At 48.6% G+C, this 22,590-nt stretch overlaps 2 protein-coding genes across 5 annotated transcripts in view; one reads left to right on the top strand and one right to left on the bottom strand.

Moving 5' to 3' along the window:
• IFT20 (intraflagellar transport 20) overlaps positions 1-22,451 on the bottom strand; it is a 39,758-nt gene extending 17,307 nt beyond the window's left edge. The window contains exons 1-2 of one of the 4 annotated variants that reach the window (XM_067087775.1): positions 22,311-22,451; positions 3,777-3,935 (exon numbers count right to left, since the gene is read on the bottom strand). In XM_067087775.1, coding sequence (XP_066943876.1) covers positions 3,777-3,903 — 127 coding nt within the window. In that variant the 5' untranslated portion in view covers positions 3,904-3,935; positions 22,311-22,451. The other 3 variants (XM_067087785.1, XM_067087766.1, XM_067087797.1) reach the window with 3 other exon arrangements.
• Positions 1-22,590, top strand: part of LOC136836389 (endoplasmic reticulum junction formation protein lunapark-A-like) — a 209,044-nt gene that overhangs the window by 29,015 nt on the left and 157,439 nt on the right. The gene's annotated exons all lie outside the window — the stretch shown is intronic.

Here is a 22,590-nt window from a genome sequence, read left to right as displayed (position 1 = left end):
AGAGGGGAGGAGGGAGGGCTCCGATCATGTAATTACATGGTAAGTATATATAAAACTTTATTTTATTATAAAAATGTCATTTTAATATAAGTAACTTACCAAGTAATTAAATAGCTGAATCCCACATTGATGGGGGGGGGATATATGGACATATTCTGCTCTAAAACATTAAGTCATGTAATGAATTAGAAATAGAAGAGTTGCTAGCACTGAAAACAATGCTCGTCATTCCTTGTTAGTTAAGAGAGCCTGCAGTATAAACTGCCTCTTGTTGGTGCTCAACTTAATTTGTAGTGGCGAGGCGGTAAAGCCGAGGGTCGCCTCTACTAAACAGGGAGCTTCGTAGTGGAGGAGTACTCCGATTGCTACCAAAGCATCAGTGGAAGTTATGCAATCAGGAATTATCCAATGGCTAGCAGAACTTTAGAGGTGCCCTTGCCCTGGGTGCATTACCATAATAAAAACAACCAGATTATGTCACCTACACTGAAGTAAAACCACAACCCATCCACTACCACAACCCATCCACTAAGAGTGCCTGGTGCTCCGGGTACATTGTAACTCTCCTGGCTCCCAAAATTCGACATTTCACTACAAGGTGAAGAGGCAGTAGGAGAAAATTCTATGCTTCCTTCCATGGTACCATGCCAGTAACTAAAAATCACAAGGTACTGCCAAAATTTTAAAGTGTTTAAACTCCCTCAAAATTATGAGAAATGAAGAACGATCATATTACCAGTAGGTTCACTGTCGAATGGACATAAGGGATGTATAGTGTTTGAAAGCTGATGAGGTACAGGCTGTTCTGACATCTTCAGCTTTCACTAGAAAGAGGAAAATACTTCTCCTAAATCTGAGCGTGTCTCAGAAGATACTCCTAAATCTGAGCGTGTCTCAGAAGATAAAGTCCATTAGGATAACGGGCAAGATGTTCTTATTAGAGAATGAGATGAGCTCTTGCCCTAGCTCCCTGGGTTATGGATGGCCTGGGACTTCTGGCTTTTTAGGCAATACCACACCATCCAGCTGGGCAGAGAGCTCTCTATTCCTCCTCTTATGGCTCTCAGAGAATGTGCTGACACCAGGTTGCAGTTGCCGCCAGGAGTTCTAATCAGAGGAGAAAAGTAGTTCTTGCCGCTACACCATAGGTTCTGGATAGCCTTCAAACCTGAACACTCAAACTGGATAGAAAACTTTAGTCTTCCTCAGAGCTAGTGAGCACTACTGGGCGCTCAGAGCAAAAGCTGACATCATAGGCAAAGCTGGTGCCGGGCTATTGTTGGTGCCAGGAGAGCAGGGCGCCAGACGAGCTATGGGCTCAGGTGGCTCCTGGAAGACACAGATGTCCATTAAATTCCTAAGGGAGAAAGAAAATGGATCAAGGTCTTGGATGGGTCCCTGTCCTTGATTAAAATCCAAGGGGAAACCAGCAAACCATGTCTCCTTCTTCCCTGCCTAGGCATGTCAGGAACTTCAAAGGTAATTAAGATAAGGATGCCAACGAACTAGATCTCCATGCTTATACATGAGTTATGCATAGTTCGATACCCCTTAGCGGGGTAATTGCAAAAGGTACAAGGACATCTCGCAGAGGAGACGTAGGGCCTGAGATAAAGTACTAGCTTTGGAAAGTCGATCCCCAGGTCTGGAAGACGATGAGAGAAGATTGACTTCATGTCTTGCAATGGTCTCTTCCAATGATAATCCTCAGGACAGTCTGGAGTCTGTTGGGGAAAGATCTGACTACCTTGGTAGATCTCTTGAAGCAAGGTTGTCTGCGAAGAGACAGTGGGGGAGGATCCTAGTCTGCCCACAACTGAGCAGGTTCAGGGACCATGATACAGGCCAGAATAGGGTTAACTGGACAACGTAAAGTTAGCCTGAAGATGTATGTATGTATGTATATAAAATAAAAAATAAAACCTGAAACCTTAAAAAGATATCATCAACCATTCATGGAGTTTATTTTTCTACCAATGGCACAAGTGAGAACCGACTACCAAATGCCCGCGTCCCTACCCTACCCTACCCTACCCCATAGGGGATGGCACAACACGATCAGAGTAGCCCAAGTGTAAGCCAAACCTGCTTGTTAGGACAGAGAGTATTACAAGAATACGATCATCCCCACCCTAATCATGTTATGGGCAAACCAGATAGAATGCCGAGAGCCCTATCCCCAGAACTAGACCCCCCTGGAATCCTTGGCCAGCCCTAAAGAATAGTTCTGCCTTTGAGCTATCAATCTGATAACTCTTAGGTCCGAACATTATCGGGTAGTTGATGGTCCTACCACAATTCCCACTATTTAGCTTCAGATATAAACCCAATCCCAGCTGACCCAGAGGAACGATTGTGCACTCTCAGATTTTGGACCCTGGCTGTCCTCTCGATGTGCCCCAGTCTTCTTTGAGTCCATGACCTCTACATACGAAGAGGACTGTATGGGGAACATGTCCATAGCTTCTTGAGGTGATTGGACTGTCCCTGAGTCACGAAAGTGTCGTGCATCAGTTGCTTCCACTACTTGAGAAGTGGAGGAATCTCTAGCCATTGTAGGCTCTATACCAGCCAGTGGAGTGATTCCATGATATACATACTGGTAAAAGGTAACTTGAGATTTTGAAGAAATCCGAGTAACTGTGGTGACGCGGGTCTTGCCAGAGATCTGCACACCTGGAGCTCATGACTAACGAGTGTATCGATAATCAGTTGCTTTCTCTACCCGAGTGTCCAGGGAAACTTGAGCAGAGGTAACCTATTACCAATTAGTGGAGGTGACTCCATGATACTGGTAAAGATAACTCGGGGTTTCTATGAAACCCGAGAGCCCAGAGTAACACGGTTCTCCTTGGGGGTCCAAGCACTCAGAGCTTCTGAGTTGAGTACAGGACAATCTTCAGTTGCTCCTTTACCTGAGTGTCCGAAGAAACACAGGCGGAGATAAGTTATTACCAATTCGTGGAGGTGACTCCAATAAGCTGGTAAAAGTAACTTGGGGTTTCTATGAAACCCTAGTACCTGGAGTGACACGGTTCTCCTTGGAGATCCCAGCACTCGGAGCTTCCGAATCACGTACTGTACAGGACAATCTTCGGTTGCTCCCTCTACCTGAGTGTCTGAAGAAACATGGGCAGAGGTATGTACTGGTCCAAGAAACTGACTTCCTGGAACTAGTATCGGTGACATGGGTCTCAGAGAGACCTGTGGCACGATTCCCGAGTCCAAAGACATGGGAGAGCACCCAGAAGAGACAGTACACAAGTAGATGAAGGCGAAGATGGCAATGATAATTCGATTCTCTTCTTTGACTTGCAAAAACAATATCCCCCTTCCTTTGCCTTTTCCTTACCTGACAGCCACCACTGCAGGCTTGGATACAAGAACTCAGAAGGCACCAAAGAGCAAGAACAAGTTCTCTTGACTGTGGCCTATGAAAAGGTGATGATTGGCTTGGATTCCATTCCTCTCACCATTCACACTACTAACTACTGTGTCACTAAGCTTCAGTAACTAAACCAACTTTCAACCAATGATACTCCTGTCCTTTATAAAGATAAAGGGCTGTAACCTACTGGAAGCAAAAAGTAATTAATATAGGAGAGCAGTTTACGAGATGTTTAGAACATGGCAGACAAACAAGCAGTAACTAAGTCTTCTTGTGCTGAATGTCGAGAAATGCGTGTGGACATACGTATGGCTATTGTACACTTATGGATTTGTGAAAAACCTAGACACTGTATATTTATGGTCAAACTTTAACTTTAAATACTTACTGTCAACGAATTCTTTACATTCCTCCTTAAGTTCAGCTGTCTGCTGGGCTACAGCTGGTTCCAAAACTCGAATTTTATTCAACTCGTCAAAATAAAGGCCAGCTCGTGCAAGGGTTTCATCAGCCATGTTTCAGGAATATCCTTGTCTTCATGGATCAGCTGTGATGACACAAAATTTTCATTTCTCTAAATTTAACTCAGTAAGCAGCAAATGCAACTGTAATTATCACTGCAAGTTTAAAATGTCTCTCTTAACAATATAAGATTTTTTAGAAATACATTATAATGATGTAACAAGGCCAGTTACCCCTCTGGGTAGCACCTCTGGTGGTAATACTGTAGTGGAATTTAATCATTCCATGAGTTGCTCAAGAGGGAGGCAATATTCATTATGTGAAAATAAAAATTACATTTTTATAATATCACAGTTTTTAAAAGTAAATTGTGTTTTTCCTAACTGTACAAACCTGAGGTCCATTACATTAGGAATTACTTACAGGGAAGCTGGACACGCCTGTTAAACTTTTGAACAAGGTGGTTAGGCAGTAACTACCGTCAGGTAGGTGGGGAATACCTGCCTGCCCAGATGTAAACATTTCAGTTTGCCTTTCGTCCCAAGTTCAGATTGAGGGATGGCATGAGGCGGGCATAAAAATGTAATGTAAAGGACCTCAGGTTTGTATAGTTAGGACAAATACAATTTATTTTTTAAAAAATTACATTTTTTAAAAGTTTTATATATACTTACCAAGTAATTACATAGCTATAGTTTCCACTTACCAGCAGCTTAGATTCAAAATTTTGCGGGTAGCGCTTCAGTATAGTTTGTGTAGGTGATCAGCCCGTCCCACTAATGGAATATTGGAACGACCTAGCAAACAATTCTCATTCGTTTTATGCCTTATGTCCAGTGTAGGTGATCAGCCCGTCCCACTAATGGAATATTGGAACGACCTAACAAACAGTTCTCATTCATTTTATGCCTTATGTCCATCAAAGAGGAGGAGGGTGGGCTCCGATTCTGTAATTACTTGGTAAGTATATATATAAAACTTTATTTTATTATAAAAACATCAAGTAAAAAACCAAGTAATTATATAGCTGAATCCCATATTGACAGGAGGTGGGATACATGGACATAGAATTTGAAATAGAAAAGTTGCTAGCATTGAATACAAAGCTTGTCGTTCCTCATTAGTTAAGAGAGCCTGCAGTATAAAACTGCAACTGGTTGACGCTCAACTTAACCTGTAGTGGTGTGGCAGTAGAGCCAAGGGTCGCCTCTACTCAAGTGGGGGCTTTGTAGCGAAGGAGTACTCTGATGGCTACCAAAGCATCAGTAGAAGTTATGCAGCTGAGGAGTTATCCAATAGCCAGCAAAACTTTAATAGGTGCACTTGTCCTGGGCACAGTACCAACATAAAAACAACCAGATACACTGTCACCTACACTGAAATAACACCACAACCCATCCACTGAGAGTGGTGGGTGCTCCAGGTACTTTGTACCTCCTGGTTCCTAAAAAATTCTATAGCCTCACCAGAAGGTGAAGAGAGTAGGAAAATCTTATGCTTCCTCCTCCCATACCATGCCAGTCACTATCCTGTGGTACTGCAGAATTTACACAGTCTGGAGTTGCACCAGGCGAGCTGTGGAAGCTCGCGGATTGGTATAAATATCACTGGTGCCAGACTGTAGCTGGCACAAAGTGAGCTGGGCGGCAGCCGAGCTGCTGGGAGATCACAAAGCCTTAAAGCTCTAAAGTTGGCGCCAAAGTTGGCGCCAGACTGTAGCTGGTGCCAGGCAAGCTGAGCACCAGGGGAGCCCAAAACTCTGGGTGCTGGGGGTTCTATAGCTGGGGCCAGACTTGCAGCTGGTGCCAGGTGAGCTGGCTGCCAGGCAAGCTAGCAGCTTGAGGCTCTGGAAGCTCTAAAGCTGGCGACAGACTGTAGTTGGTGCCGGAAGAGCTGGGTGCCAGCAGAGCTAGAAGTTCAGGTTTCACTTCTTAAGATAGTGAGATGTACAGGTTTCACATCTTAAGATAGTGAGATGTGAAGGACGACGATTATACTTAAGATAGTGAGATGTACAGGTTTCACATCTTAAGATAGTGAGATGTGAAGGACGACGATTATACTTCCAGTAGGTCAATGCAGAATGGGAGCAATGGCCATGTGTGCCTGTGAGATGTGAAGGACGATATACTTCCAGTAGGCTGATGCCAAATGGAATTAAGGGACATATGTGCCTGAAAGCTGAAAACTAAAGATGTAGAGGCTGCTCAGATAACCTTAGCTTTCACTAAAAGAAGGCAAAGTTGTTCTGAATATCACAGTTTTTGAAAGTAAATTGTATTTTTCCTAACTATACAAACTTGAGGTCCTGTACATTAGGAATTACTTTCAACGTAGGCTGGAAATGGCCGTTAAACTCTTCAGCAAGGTGGTTAGGCAGTAACTGCCGCCAGGTAGGCGGGAATACCCGCCTGCTCAGATGTAAACATTCCAGTTTGCCTTTCGTTCCAGGTTTAGATTGAGGGGTGGCATGAGGTGGGCATATGTAATATAAAGGACCTCAGGTTTGTATAGTTAGGAAAAATCACAATTTTTGAAAGTAAATTGTATTTTTCCTAGCTATACAACCTGAGGTCCTTTACATTAGGAATTACTTTCAGCGTAGGCTGGAACGGGCCGTTAAACTCTTGAGCAAGGTGGTTAGGCAGTAACTACTGCCAGGTAGGCAGGAATACCCACCTGCCCGGATGTAAACATTCCAATTTGCCTTTCGGTCCAGGTTCAGATTGAGGGGTGGCATGAGGTGGACATAATATGTAATGTAAAGGACCTCAGGTTTGTATAGTTAGGAAAAATACAATTTACTTTCAAAAATTGTGATTTGTTCTGACACAATATACAAACCGTCGGTCCTTTACATTAGGAAGACTCACTGGTTGGAGGGAGGAGTCTGAGTGAGTCTCCTGAACTGACTGGAGTTCTGCACACCTGGGCTACTCCTGGTCGAAAGAGCAAGGAGTGTAGGAACTGCAAGATCAAATGTCAGATACTGGACCTTTTCACACGAGTGAGGAAACGTGACTCATACGAACTAGGCTGGAAGAATCTTAGAGTCGGAGGCAGTAAGGAAAAGCTGAGATAGGGTTTCCCTTATTGCCAGACTCTCCTTCCTCCTCTTGCTAGAGGAAGGAGTGGAATTGCTTCTATGATTCTAGGAGAAAATTAGAACGGGTGCTCGATGTGTAGCCTTATTGCATCAGCGCCAGGTCCAGCACGTGTTGGTTCAAATCCTATTCTCATCCCGAAGGATGAGGGCACATCTCTATCCAATAACTCTCGTAAGGGCGCATGGAGCATGGGACAGGAACCCTAAATGAGAGTCACATGCCACCCAGGGAACAGTTTCCTGGGACAGCAAGACCAAAGAAGCCTCGTCATCCGTAGCTAAATCTTGATTGAGGAGAAGAAAGCTGCTTCAGATAGAAGACTAGGTCACAAGGGCCTACGTTCTTCACAAATGACCCGAGAAGGAGTTCTGCAACGACACCCACCAGTGAAGATGGCTCCAGTCTCTGGGAGTGCTGCAGAGGACTTCAAGAGATATCCAGCTATAGCAGCTGCCACTCGGCAAGAAAGCCTATGCTTGCAAGGGAAGCTGGAAGGTCTCCCAGTCCCAAACACACCGGGATGTACTGCCCGAAGAACTGCTTCTTGAGTAGCTGCTACAGGAGGTTGGGTCAAGCAGAACTCTTCTTGATGCCTTGGCTATCAGGTCGGGCGAGAGGCCAAGTCTTCCGGCATTTGTCTGTGACTCGGGGTGAGCAATGCCTGAGAACCCATAGCGAAACAGACAAATACAGAGGGAAAAATGTAGATATCAAGTTTCCCACTTGTGCACCTGCATCGTCAACTGGTGGAGCGGGAGGGATACAAGACCCCCTGTTTGTTGATGTATGCCACTACAGTGGTATTGTCGCTCATCAGTACCACGGAGTGTCCCATCACTCGAACCCGGAACGTTTGGAGAGCCAGGAAGGCTGCCTTGAGTTCCAGGATGTTGATGTGAAGGTGCATTCGTCTAGGTGTCACACTCCTGAAGTCAGCAACTCCTTCAGGTGTGCGTCCCATCCCTCGGTCGATGCATCCGAGAACAGCAGCATGTCCGGAGGGGGAGTATGCAGGGATACTCCTATCAAGAGGTTCCTGTCGTCCATCCACCAGCGAAGGTCCTCTCTCACCTCCTCGGAAAGAGGGATGAGAAAGGACTGGGGTCTCAGGACTGGGACCAATACTCCTTTAGCCTCCATTGTAGAGACTGCAGGTGAAGACGCCCACGAGGTACCAGCTTCTCCAGCAACGACAAGTGACCGATGATGACTTGCCATTGCTCTGCTGCCTGCCTGAACCTGCTGATACGAGAGTCCGAGGGAAAGACTTTCGCTGCTACCATGTCTATCAGCATGCCCAGGTACTTTATCCTCTGCTTGGGGGTGAGATCTGACTTCTCGAGGTTCACCCAGACCCCAAGATCGCGGCAAAACTCGAGGAGTTGATCCCTGTCCTGCGGCAACTGCGAGCGGGACAGGACAAGCCAGTCGTTGAGATACCTCAATAGGTGTATCCTGTGCGAATGGGCCCAAGCTGACACGAGCGAGAAGACTCTCGTGAACACCTGGGGAGAGGTGGAGCGGTTGAGAGTCTGAAGCAGAGTGCCTGAATTGGAAGACTGTCTCCAGGAGGATAAAATGGTGGTACTTGCATGAGGACAGATGAATGGGTATTTGAAAATAGGCATCCTTCAAGTCCACCGTAAGCATGAAGTCGTTCACCCTGATGGAAGCAAGCACGGTTCACGCGCTGTTTCCATCGTGAACTGAGTCTGGCGAACGAATCCATTCAGGGGAGAGAGATCTATGACTGGTCTCCATCCCCTCGTGGCTTTCTCTACAAGGAAGACACGGCTGTAAAAGCTCGGAGACCGGTCCAACACGACTTCCACACCACCCATGCTCAGCATGGCTTGCACTTCTTGCTGTAGTGTGGAGTCCTTCGGAGTTCCTTGGACGTATGTGCGGAGATGGACTGGAGAGTAGGTGAGGGGAGGCCGAGACTCGAAGTGTAGTAGATATCCCTCCCGAAGGACATCCACTATCCCGGTCTTGGCTCCGTGTCGCTGCCATGTTGCCCAATGGCTCAACAGGCACCCCCCACCTTCGGTAGAAGTTGGGGGGGAAATGCCTCCCCTAGCGTTTCCCCTTCTTCTTCTTCCCCTTGCCCCCTTTTACGGATTGGAAAGCGGGCTGAAAGGGGCAGGAAGACCCACCCTTTCTAGAGGAAGAAGAAGGCTGGGTGTTTCCACGGGACCCCTTCAAAGACTGGGACTTCTTAGGGGCTGAGGAAGTGCTAGCCTGACCCGAGGGCCTGGCTGCAGTGGAACGTGAAGACCCGGATGTCTTTGCTACTGCCTGGTGGACAAGCTGGTCGCTGTCATCGGCCCGACACTTGTCCACCGCAGCATCCACCAACTCTCTAGGGAAGAGAGAGGCAGATCCCAGCAACGGTCCATTCCTCAGGGTCATTGCTGACTCGGGCCCCACGGACCTGGAGAAGCGAGAGAGAATGGTGTCCCTTTGCTTCAGGACCAGGTTAGCCCACAGGTTTGCCATCTGGTGGGCGAGGCAGGAGATGGCCCTACCTCCAGACTGGCCTTCGGAGTCCTGCCCGGGTACGATAGTGCCCGAGGAAGCAGCCACGTTGGATACTGTGAAAGACCACAGACCCAGACAGGAGACTGCCTGGAAGGCCGCCATGGCGGTGGCTTCCAGGGTTGCAACCTCTTGCTGTGAGAGGGAGATACTCTCTGCAGTAAGTTGCTGCAACGTAAGACCCGGATCTAGACGAACCAGATCCAGGTCAACCTGTTTAGGCGGCAATGCCCTCTCCAACGGAGCGTAGAAACACTTCTGGTGAGGCAGAGGAAGGGGAAGAAGCTTGTCCGAGCGGTTCGATCAGAGAGAATTGTCTTGCCCAGACACAAAACCATTCACTTGATCGAGGACCCCCTTGGCAAGCGTGGACCCACGGCAGCCCCACTGAAGCCTTGGGTTCCTTCTTGGGTCCCCAGTAGGATTCGAGGCGCAACGGACGATCCACAGATGAGGCCGTGGTCCCTTCCCCGAGGTCGTTATGCTGACGAATCAGCACAATAACCATGGCAAACTTCCTCTGTATCTCGGGGTGTCCGCATCCTGGGGAAGAGGACCCTTGAGTCCTTCCAGGGTGTGGTCCTCCCGATCTACTCTCCCTGCAGGAGGGAGAACCTCGGCAGACCCCTGTGATCCTCCCTGCACCACGCGGGCATAAGACCTGGCTGAACTGAGGACCGAGCCAGGCACATTGCCCCAGAGGTAGAACTCTGGGGCGACAACTCGCTAGAGTTCTTCCTGTCCGACTCGTGCCCCCTGGAAGGAGCCCAGGAGGTAGAGGGGACAGGCGAGGAGGATCGGGCACTCCCACTGGCCTTGCTGGCAGAACCAACAGGGGCAGCAGCCGGGAGCAGTCACCAACCAGCGGTGGTGACGGCACCACCAACCCACGGTGGTGACGGCAGCCCGGGTCAAGGAGAGTGCTTTCGCCTGGGTGAAGCAGTCTCTCGAGGAGAGTGGAGCAGCTCGCGTGAGTCAAGCTGCGCTCTTGCCTCCCCTGAGCCAGGCTAGCTGTGCAGGCATGGCCGGGGACTGGGAGGAGTTGCAGCTGGCTGGCGTGAACTTGCACTGTCCTCTGGACGCGCCCCAGTCTTCTTCGAGTCCGAAACCTCTTAGGAAGACTGAGCAGGGGACCTCTTCTCTGCTTCTCCAGGTGTCTGGACTTGAGGGACCGGTGCATCTTCCCGGGAACCTGGCTTGGTACTCACAGAAGTGCCAGCAGGAAGAGTCGGGCCACCTGCATGCCCGGACTCTTTCTCTCGCCCCACGCCCGAGTCTGTACGGAGAGAAGTTTCTCCTGTGCCAGACTGGGGTACTCGGGTCTCCTTGAAACCCAGGTACTTGGAGTGACTCACGAGTGAGTGTCCAACGTGGACCTGCTGGCCTTAGAAGCAGGTTTTTTCGGCGTAGCAGGGGGAGTGTGGACCATGGTCTGCATGCCCTTGGCTCCCGATGTGACTGACCCGGGGTTCATCGCAGAGGTTCCCTGATCTGTGGATCAGGAAGAGCCAGCAAGAGATCCCACTGCCTTCTCTGTGGAAGGAGGCAGTCCTTTAGAGGTCTTGGTGCGAGGCTTCTTGTGGGGGGGGGGAGGCTTCTTCTTCTTTGGCTGGTGAGCCTCAGAAGGAGAAGAGGAAGAAGAGGCAGCAGATGAAGACGGCGACACCTTTCGCGATCCCTCCTTTGACTTCATCACCATTTTCCTCAGGATCGAGGTCAGGTCCCCAAACCATGCAGGAGCAGCTGAAGACACAGGAGCAACCAGGGGGGGCCATAGCAACAGGCACAACCTGGGCAGCGGAGACGGTGCTCGGGCCAGCAGTTGCCTGGCCAGATACATTCATGCAGCAGCCAGGAATGTCCAGGTGAGGAGCCAGGGTTGAAGGCACAGGTGGTGCATGAGCAGCCAGGCTGGGCCGAGCCAGGGTCAAAGGCACAGGTGGTGTGTTAGCAGCCAGGCTGGGCCAAGGGACTGGGAAGCGAGGAGCCGGGACCATTGTTATAAACAAGCCAGGGTCAGCAACTGGAGCAGGCATTATGTAGTGGCACCGATGACGTCACCATATAAGAAGGACCAGGGTGAGATAGCAGGGCCAGGAACCACAGGATGGTGAGTGGCAGGGGCAGCCGAACCTGGGTGTCTAGATGCGAAGCCACCGTCACAAGCAGCTTCCCTAACGCTGACATGGTAACAGTCGTGGTGGTGGAAGCGGTAGCTCGAGTGGGTTGTCACTGGAGCGCCAGACAAGTGGGACACCAGGCCCTCCAGTGATGGAACGCCAGGTAGACCCAGGTGTAGCCAGGCCGAGGACAAGTCCGATACCTGGTCCATAGAAGGTGCTTCCACCCCCAAACCTGAGGATACAGTTGGGTCAAAATGGGAAGCCTCCACTCGCTCTGGGGGAAAAATTTCGCCCCCAGAGTGAGGGGAGGCCCCAGAGAAGATGTCCTGAGCAACCACTCCCCCAGGCCCTTCCACACCCAATGAAACGAATGAAGAAGGGGAGGGGGAGTCCTCACCCGAGGGAGAGGGTGCAAGCAGGGGAAGTTCGCAGGGAGGGAGAAACGATCCCGACGGGTTAGCCACCACTGGAGTTGTCAGGGCCGTGTTACCCTCGGATGATTCTTTGGTGGGCTTCCGGCGGTAGCGTCTCCTCCCTTCAAACCTCTTCCATTGCTCGGGAGACCAGGCACAACACTCACTACAAGGAGCGTCATGCAAACACACACATCCCCTGCAAGTGGGGCAGAGGGCGTGTGGGTCCGTGTCGACGCTAGGTATAAAAAAATATTACATCTCTTGCCTCCTACCCCAGGACACACATGCAGGGGATAGGAGGGCTTAGAAGGCTTATCAAGATTCATTGTTATAGAAAAGCAAGGAAAAATCCCACCAGGAAAGCTGAAGGGCAGTCAGGCAGAGAGCGAGAACAACGTCCGCATTCTACGACGGCCGAAAGCAAATTGGAATGTTTACATCCTGGCAGGCGGTACTCCCACCTCCCTGATGGTAGTTAACTGCCTAACCACCTTGTTCGAAAGTTAAATGTCCGTTTCCAGCCTACGCTGAAAGTAATTTATAATGTAAAGGACCGATGGTTTGTATATCGTGTCGGAACAATCATATATTTCTATATTTTTATAATTTTGCCCTTTTTTATTGAGACTTTTTCATTTTAAATAGATTTTTCATATATTTTGCACATTGAAGTAAAGCTGAATACAGTATACTGACACTAGTTAAATTTCGTTTTCCCCATTTTTATTGATAAAAATTCCTATAAAGTAAAAAATGACAAGTTGAAATGACTTTGGGTATCTGTATACCCAATCAGAAGAATCTTGAAGCCAAGGATCAGCATTTTAAATTTGTCTCATTGGCCATTTTCAAAAGTCTGTCGAAGATGGTGCACCTGTCAAGACATTACTTTTCTGTCTTGGGAGTTCATTGTCACAGTGAAACTGCCCAGTATATCCTAACCTAACCTAATTTATGATGCAAATCTTCTTTGGCCAGGGTTCTTATAAACTATCTCTAATTTTGCCTAGGTTATTAAAGAAATAACCTAGGCTGTACAGATGGAAAAATATAAGTACTGTTCATTCTAAGACCTACAACTTAGGTTAAAAAATGTCTAACATGTACCTGAGGCGTGGTGAACTTGATGGACTGGATGTAAAAGTTGGAGGAAAATGATGGGACTATGCTGACATTGAAGGCTGAGATTCTTATATTTCTATATTTTTGTAATTTTGCCCTTTTTTATTGTGACTTTTTTATTTAAATAGATTTTTCATATATTTTGCACACTGAAGTAAAGCTGAATATACTGAAACTAGTTAAATTTTGTTTTTCCCTATTTTTATTGATAAAAATTGCCATAAAGTAAAAAATTGCATTTTTAAGAGTAAAATGCATTTTTCCAAACATACAAACCCGAGGTCCTTTACATATGGGGAATATTTTCGGCGAAGATAGGGACACTCAAGTAATGAAACTCACCTGCGTCAGACATCTGGTTCAGCTTGTACAGCCTAATTCTCTGCCCGAGGGAAAGGATAGGATGGTAGGGGAGGAAGAGAGAGCCAGTCACTTACCTTTCACACCCAATCACGCACGTACAACAGACAAGACGCAACTCTTTCCTATACAGGAGCTGGGTAAGTTAAACAACCTGTTGAGCAGCCACCACTGGTCCCAAGGAGAAGGTATCTAGGACCAATGGGTAACATCCCTTAGGTAAAAAGGTGAGTGTGGAATGTGGTCAGGTGTGAGTGTGACCACACACCCCGCCTTCAGTACCTGCTGAACCGACAGATTCTTCCTGAATGCTAAAGAGGGCGCAATCCCCCTGATTCTGTGAGTATGGAGGCGCAGAGGGCTGGTGACGTCCTCACCAGCCGTTGCATACGCTTTCTTGGTAACCTCACGAAGCCAGAAAGAGATCGTGTTCTTAGACATCTTCTTCTTGGGGGTCCCGGTGCTAACGAAGAGTCGCCGACACTCAGGCCTGAGGTGTCGTGTTCTCCTCAGATAGCGTTGTAGTGCCTGCACAGGACAGAGTCGTAACTCAGGGTCATTATCTACAAAGTTACTCAGGGATGGGATCATGAATGGGTTTTGAGTTTTTGTTACGAACTCCGGGACAAATTTGAGCGTTACTGAAGCCCACCCCCTTGAGTGTTTAACTGAAAAGGAAAGTCCCTGTAATTCGCTAATCCTCTTCGCCAAAGCCAGGGCTAGAAGGAAGACAGTCTTGAGAGTCGGATCCCTGTCTGTGGCCTCTTGTAGTGGCTCGTAAGGGGCATGAGGTAGGAAAATGAGACACACGCCCCACTCAGGGGGCCTGAGTTCCCTGGGTGGGCAAGACAGTTCGAAGCCCTTCATCAGCAAGGATATTTCCAGGGATGATGAAACATCGATGCCTTTCAGCTTCAGGACCAAGGCTAAGGCCGTCCTGTATCCTTTTACTGCTGAAAATAAGAGTTTTTCCTGACGAAGGAAGACGAGGAAATCTGCTACCTGCTGAAGAGTGGCTCCGACTGGAGAGTAACCCCGTCTACGACACCAACCACAGAAGACGGCCCACTTACCCTGGTAAACCACTGTGGAGGACTTCCTGAGGTATCTTGCCATCTCTGTTGCTGCCCGGTGAGAAGAGACAGGGAAGCCACGGCGTGGTGGTACTATTCTATGTGGGGCTGACAAAGCAGGTTGTGCCAGAGGGGGAGTTCTCTCGGAACATCAGAGAGCAGAGCCAGCAGGTCTGGATACCAAGTGGCTTCCGGACGCTTGGGGGCCACCAGGATCATTCGAAGGTTCATCGACCCCAGAACCCGACTGAGAACTGGGTGAAGGAGACAGAATGGGGGAAAGGCATACACTTCAAGGTTGTCCCACAAGTGTTGGAAGGCGTCTTCTGCAGCCGCCCATGGGTCCGGTATGACAGAGAAGAAGGTCGGAAGCTTTCTGTTGTACCGGGTGGTGAACAGGTCGACTACTGGACGGCCCCACAGATCGAAGAGTTTGTCCGCCACGCTCTGATGGAGGGACCACTCGGACCCCACTGTCTGAGCGTGTCTGCCAGGACGTTCCTCCTGCCTGGAATGTACCTGGCAGACAGCTCCACAGAGTGGGCGACTGCCCATTGGTGCACCTGCAACGTCAACTCATGAAGAGCTCGGGAGACAAGACCCCCTTGCTTGTTGATGTATGCCACCACGGTCGTGTTGTCGCTCATCAACGCTACCGAGTGTCCCACCAAATGGTCTTGGAAGCACTGGAGGCCTAAGAACGCTGCCTTCATCTCCAAGACGTTGATGTGAAGGTGCTGGTCGTGTTGGTCCCACACACCTGAAGTCAGCAACTCCTCCAAGTGTGCGCCCCAGCCCTCCTTCGATGCGTCTGAGAAAAGAAGCAAGTCTGGGGGGCGAGAAGATAGAGGTGTCCCTATGCAAAGGTTCCTGTTGTCCAGCCACCAGGTGAGATCGTCCCTCACCTCCTGAGAGATGGGGATGAGAACCGACTGGGGTTCCCGAGACTGATCCCAGAAGTCCCTCAGTCTCCACTGGAGAGACTGAAGGTGGAGTCGCCCGTGCAGAACAAGTTTCTCCAATGACGACAGGTGGCCGATCACGACTTGCCACTGTTGAGCAGGCTGGTCCTGTTGTGTTAGGAACTGCCTCGCCACCTTCCTGAACATGCTGATCTGAGCCTGAGAAGGAAAGACTCTGCTTGCTGCCGTGTCGATCACTATGGCCAGGTACTGAGTCCTCTGTTTGGGAGTAAGATCTGACTTTCGAAAGTTGATCACGACACCCAGTTCATGACACAATTCGAGAAGACGATCCCTGTCCTGTAGCAACTGCAAGCGAGAGCTTGCCAGGATTAGCCAATCGTCGAGATACCTCAGGAGACGTATCCCTTGCGAATGAGCCCAAACTGAAATGAGGGTGAACACACTTGTGAACACCTGCGGAGCGGTTGACAGACCGAAACAGAGAGCCTTGAATTGGTAGACCACTCCGTTGAGGACAAAGCGAAGGTACCGATAAGACGATGGATGAACTGGTACTTGGAAATACGTGTCCATCAAGTCGACCGTCAGCATGAAGTCGTTCTCCCTGATGGCCGACAGTACCGTGTGTACCATCTCCATCGTGAACCGTGTCTGGCGAACGAAATGGTTCAGGGAGAGAGGTCGATCACCGTCTCCAGCCGCCGGAGGCCTTCTCCACGAGAAAGATCCTGCTGTAGAAGACCGGGGACTGATCCTCGATGACTTCGATGGCGCCCTTGCTCAACATCGTTTCGACCTCCTGAGGAAGGGCCTGTTTCTTCAGGGGGTCTTAGAGATAAGATGGGAACTGGAATGGAGTGTCAGTGAGGGGAGGCAGTGACATGAAGGGTAGGAAATATCCCTCCCGAAGGACATCCACTACCCAGGTCTCCGCTTCGTATCGCTGCCATGTTGACCAATGGCTGGAAAGGCACCCCACCACCAACGGCAGCATCTGAGGGGGCTCGCCGTCCCTAGTGAGCTCCTCCCCTCTTCTTCTTGGCCTTACCTTTCCTCTTGGAGGGGACAGGTTGGCAAAAGGGACCCTGTGGTTCCTTCCTTGGAAGGCGAAGAAGAAGAAGGCTGGACTTTACCCCGAGAGGCCGTCGAAGCACCAGACTTCTTCGGGGCTGGGGTGCTAGCCTGGTTCAGGGACCGGGCCGCAGGACAGGAGGGCTGCGCAACCCCTTTCATCACTGCCTGGTGGACAAGACGGTCACGTTCGTCTGCCTTTCTCTTGTCCACTGCAGCGTCCACCTCCCCCTTGGGGAAGAGGGAGATGGAGTCCAGAATGGGTCCATTATGCAGAGACACTGCAGCTTCCATGCCTAGTGACCTGGCGATCCGGGATAGCACTGCATCCCTTCTCTTCAGCACCAGGTTAGCCCAGAGGTTTGCTGTCTGGTGGGCTAGAAAGGAAATAGCCTTACCCCCAGACTGGCAAAGACTCCTGAAGGTTGGATCCTCGCTCTGGGTAGACGAGGCTGCGATTCTTGACAACGTGATGGCCCAGTTGTCAAGCCAAGAGACCGCCTGGAGGGCAGACAGAGCCGTACCCTCCAAAGCGCTCATCTCAGCTTGCGAGAAAAGCTCATGCTCTCCCAGTAGCTGAGCTGAAGTGGCATCAGGTGCTAACCGAGTCAGCCCTGGCTCCATGACCTTCATCTGCAGTACACATTCTGACAGCACGTAGTACTTCTTCTATCTCGGTAGGTGGGAGGTAACAGCCTGGTAGCTCGAGCCGAGCGAAGCGATGACGATGGTCTGGAGACTAAGTCGTTCACTTGGCTGAGAACACTGTCCGCTAAGGGAGACCACGGGAGACCAAGAGAGGGTTTGGGCTCCCTCCTGGAGGCGTAAAACTCCTCTAGTCTGGGCGACCGTTCTTTCAATGGGGCTGGAAGTGGTTCCTCCAGGCCGTTGTGCTGATGGATCAGTGCAACAAACGACTTCTACAAACCCCCTCTGCATTTCCGGAGTGTCTGGATCTCTCGGAAGAGGACCCTCCAAGAGACGGTCATCCAGGAAAGCCCACCCGCAGGAGAGCCCGAGACAGACCCCGTTTCTCTGCCTTGCACAACAGCAGCATACGACCTCTCACTCGCCTGGAGCGAGGGCGGGCCAGACGCTCCTGAAGCCGACTGCCCGAGGGCCTCAGCCCCGGCAATCCTACTGACCCCTGTTTCCTCCTGCAGAATCCCGAGGAAGTTGAGGGGGTGGGAGAGACAGAGCGAACACTACCGTCGCGTCCGCTGGTATAGCCAGTGGAGGCGACGGACCCCTCACGGTCCCCGACCCGCAATGGAGGATCGTGAGAGGGTCCAGACGGACTGGCTCGATCAGGCGACCGTCTCCTCACAGCTGATCCACACTCTGACACTGGATGAGCCTCAACACTGGGGCGTGCAGAGGAGACCAACGTAGGGGCATGGACTGCCAATTGGAGGCTGCTGTCCCTATCGTCCGTGTGTGTTCCGGCCATCTTCGGTGTCGAAATAGACGAAGAAAGCTGTGGGGATCATTTAGTTGATATCCCCGACGCCTTCGGGGACGGGACGTCCTTGGGCACCCTCCCCGCCGTACCCTTGTCTGATTTGGGCAAGGGTGACGGTTTGGGTGGGGAGAAGCCAGCAGGCTCCTCCCCTTCTCCAGTTCTGTGCCTGAAGTCATGACGGAGGTTGAACCCGCACGGTCTCATGGAGGAGATCGTGCTTTCGGCAACACGCACTTGGAAGGCACCAAAACGGAACCAGCCCGGGAGGATGGAGTTCCTGAACCATCCGAGGAGGGTACCAAGGTGCCCTTTCTTGGTGAGAGAACCAGCGGTTCGTCCCCGAGGGGGGGAGAGCGCTGCCTTAGCAGAGTGAGTCTTCTTAGAAGGAGGAGGAGCCCCCTCCCTTCTTCAGAGAAAGACCGCATCCCCCAGCTTGCCGAAGACAGACCATACGGGGTCGACAGAGACTGGGGTAGGAACAGAAGCAGGAGCAACTGGTCGAGGCAAATCTAGTTGGGAGCGTCCGCTGTCTGGAACGATCAGTGAACCAGGGAACGTCGGAAGGTCCGGGGTAGGCACGGTTAGCGGTGGAAGCGAGGCAGGAGGCGTGAGAGAGTAGCCGGGAGGTGGCGGAGGGACCGAGCAGATCGGGCCAGCCAGTGTTGACACTGAGATGGCAGGGGTAGGGACCGCACCATATGCATGATGCGTTCCCACTGAAGTCACCACACTCCTCAGCAACACAGCGGTAATGGTGGTGGTCATGAGAGCATCCACCGTGTGAGTAGTGTGGGGAGGGGGGGCACCCCCGCCCACGCCACCGAGCTGATGTGCTTGAGAAGCGAGGACAAATCAGGATTGCCAATCATCCAGAGCGACTCCCGCCTGACTCAAACCCGGCACAGGTCCCAAACCTGAGGAAGAAGACAAAGGCGGGCAGGGTCTCCCCCCTTAACCCAGGGATGAGGGACTCTGGGTGAGGGGGGGGGGAACTGAGAGGCGTGTAGGCTAGGTCGACTGATCTCGCCTCCTCTGTGACCACGGATGCAGACACAGGGGACAGGGAGATGGAATCCGTCAGGGGCAGTAAGGGGAGGCCATCGGGACTCGGGTAAGACTGAGAAGGATTAACCACAATTGGAGTCGAAAGACCCGAAGACAGCCCCTCCGACGCCTTGGATTCCTTCCGCTTATATCTGGGTCTACGAGAGTACCTATCCCACTGCTTGGGAGACCAAAGCCTACACTCATCACAATGGTCACCAACAGTACAATCAGGGGGGTCCTTGCTCCCTTTACAACATTTTAAGCAAAGGGAGTGGGGGTCTGATTCCACGCTACAGAGGAAGGCGCTGCACTTTTTGTCTTACCAGGACAAATCTGGCACACAGGCTTATCCAAGTCATGGGTTTGTAAAAGATCATCCATCTTACAAACACGCACAAATACACAGGGGAACAAGCCAAAATAAAAGCAGGAACAAACACACCGTGAAAAGGGTGAAGCTTTAGCATCCAGAAGTCCGAACAGAGAGCCGTAAGACACGTCCACATCAGACAAGGCCTGAAAGTAAAGTTTCCCAGTGTTACCAACCACATGCCCAGCTGGTAGTAATACCAACTCATGCCTTGTAAGTCTTTAGCGGCCTGTTCAGCTTTGCTGAAAGCATTCCCCATATGTAAAGGACCAAGGGTTTGTATTTGTGTAGGAACAAATGACAAGTTGAAGTGACTTAAGTAGAGGTATATCTGTATACCCAGTCAGAAAAATCTTGAAGCCAGGATCAGCATTTTAAATTTGTCTCATGGGCCATTTTCAAGTCTATCAAAGATGGTGCACCCGTCAAGACATTACCTCTCTATCTCGGGGGTTCATTGTCACGGTGAAACTGCCCAATATATCCTAACCTAACCTAATTTATGATGCAAATCTTCTTTGGCAGGGTTCCTATAAACTATCTCTAATTTTGCCTAGGTTATTAAAGAAATAACCTAGGCTGTACAGATGGAAAAATATAAGTACTGTAGCCTGTTTTTGACACAAAATCAATTTGTGACAAACCTATGTTGATGGGTAGCTTACCCAAATCACAAAATTATTCAAACTCAGAATTTTGCTTAGCAAGCAATATATACGTTTCTTCCAAGCACTTAAATTCAGTGCTATCAAAGGTCTAATGATGATAATATTGGCACATGTTTCATGGAACATAAACAGCAAGTGAATTTACCACTAAAAGTATAAAAGCTGTTCTTAAAAACTGTTTAGTCTATTACTGTTTTGAAGGCTTTCCGCAACATCTTGGACACTGTTTGGGAATTCTTAGTTCCCTATAGCACTTGTTTCACACAGTCGTGCTTACATTATTTTTTTGTCGATGACACAATAGTTAGGGAACTTTGGAGCCAACTGAAACTTTCAAACTTCAGGTGATGTTTTCTAATGTTTTATTGACTCCTCCAAATGTCACCACCTGATATATCCAGTTTGACAAGGGCTCCTTTGTGTATATTTCCAATGGAGGGTGTAATAGGCTACAGCTTTATTAAAAGTTTCAGGATGTAATAAACTATAGCAATATTAAAAGCTTCATAGCTGAAACCAAGATGTAAAACAAGTTTTAAACCACTGCAAAGTAAAATATTGTAATACTTTCTGCTACACAATGCCTAACCTTTTCTAAAGCCTTCTGTTTTGAACACATAAATTCAATGACCAGAATTGCTGCATACATGCAGATTAATGAGGATTAATTTTCCCCAGAGGCCACAACATTAGGCTACATTAGCCACACAGCTTGTTGCAAGACAGGTTTTCTTACACACCAGTGCTGAAAGTACCAAAGCACCAGTGTTTCATGTCTCATAAGAAACACCAGTAATACATACATGTGCTATGACGTGTAGGCTAAGTGATACTAATCAGAAGATTGGCTTCTGATTTTGAGTGAGAAATATGAGTTGCAAATACCTGATGATTTGCATTTTTCAGATGATTCTCAAAGAAGTCTCATAAGATTAATTAAAAATGGATATTTTTGGTTAGCCAAGGCATATAACCTAGGGTAAAATATCGCTCATGACACACATCGATCACTGAATTTGCACCTTTTCACTTGATATTGGTGAAACAACAAAATGAAACTTTAAGAAACCTTTCAAAAGAGTGAAGTTTCATTAACAAATGAGTTATAAGAAACTGCCATACAAACTAAAAGAAGCATGTGAAGTCTTGGTAAATATATTTTCTGGAAGTGTGTCAGACGGCAGCGGACACAGCTACTGTGTCACAGCCTGATATTTTACCCTAATTTGTTTGTACAATTCACTCGCTCTTGGTTTTCCAGGGTACAGAAACAAGTTTTCACAAAGTAAAAAATATATAAATGAAAGATTTACTATAAAACAAGGCCAGCCCTATAAGAGCTGATTAGTCAGCTCAGTGGTCTGGTTAAACTATTTTAATAATAATAATACTATAAAACATAGTCTATGAGGCCCACATCTTTGGCAATAAATAAATTTACCCTAGGTATTGTACACTAAGCTATGACCCATTTGGTAAAACTGAACACCATTAAAGTGGCCTGGTTTATGCCAGTCGGCGACCGTATTATTAACCGCCTTTGGCTTATGTTTTTGTTTGTTTATATGTGCCTCTTTATGTTAATGACAGGCCTATTTACAATCTTTTGTTACTATTTTTGCATTCATCCCTATGGGCTGGCACTTAACAAGTAGCCAATTTTGCATGTAAACTAGTATTTACCCTACCCGAAGGGGGCGGTAGCAGTTTTCAGTTTTACCACCAGTTTAGCCTACCATGAAAAAATGCCCCAAAAATTAAGAGGGTTCACTTTTAAAAAGTAGCCTATAGCCTAGCCAACGTCTGACGGTCTAGGAACAAGCATATCCTACGCTAGTAAATAGGCTAATCCATCCTAGACAGTTAGAACAGATTCCATATCCTACAGAAGTGTGCTGTTGCCTGGCCTAGCTTAGCCTAAATCAAAATCGACAGAATAGCCTCTTAGATTTGATAACTGACACCTAAGTCAACTCCACGACTCTGTTATCATAGAGTTGTTGTCAAATCTTACCGGGCTCATATTTGCCTGTCAATAATATTCTGCCAACTTCATATTTATTTACCTGTCAATAATATTCTGCCAACTTCATATTTATTTACCTGTCAATAATATTCTGCCAACTTCATATTTACATATTTACCTGTCAGTAATATTCTGCCAACTTCATATTTACCTGTCAATGTCAACTTGATATTTTGCCACTTTTGTATTTACCTGTCAATGGAATTCACGGCGTCTTTCATTTAATGAAAGATATAAACACTAACTTTAGCATCGTTCTCACAAGATGACTTAGGCTTAAGTAGCCATTTTGAAGGATTTTACACCCAATTTGGTACAGAAAACGCACCCTAATAAACACGGTAAAACGCGCTTGATAGATAATGTTCAATCCGTGCTCTGTTCGAAACAACTTTTGTAGGGAAAGCAGTGTTAATTATTTTTGTCTGTCG

This window comes from Macrobrachium rosenbergii, chromosome 4 (genome assembly GCF_040412425.1).
Source record: "Macrobrachium rosenbergii isolate ZJJX-2024 chromosome 4, ASM4041242v1, whole genome shotgun sequence".
In the NCBI taxonomy this organism is placed as follows: domain Eukaryota; kingdom Metazoa; phylum Arthropoda; class Malacostraca; order Decapoda; family Palaemonidae; genus Macrobrachium; species Macrobrachium rosenbergii.
The sequence above is the reverse complement of the archived record's forward strand: the minus strand, read 5'-3'. Positions and strand labels throughout refer to the sequence as shown.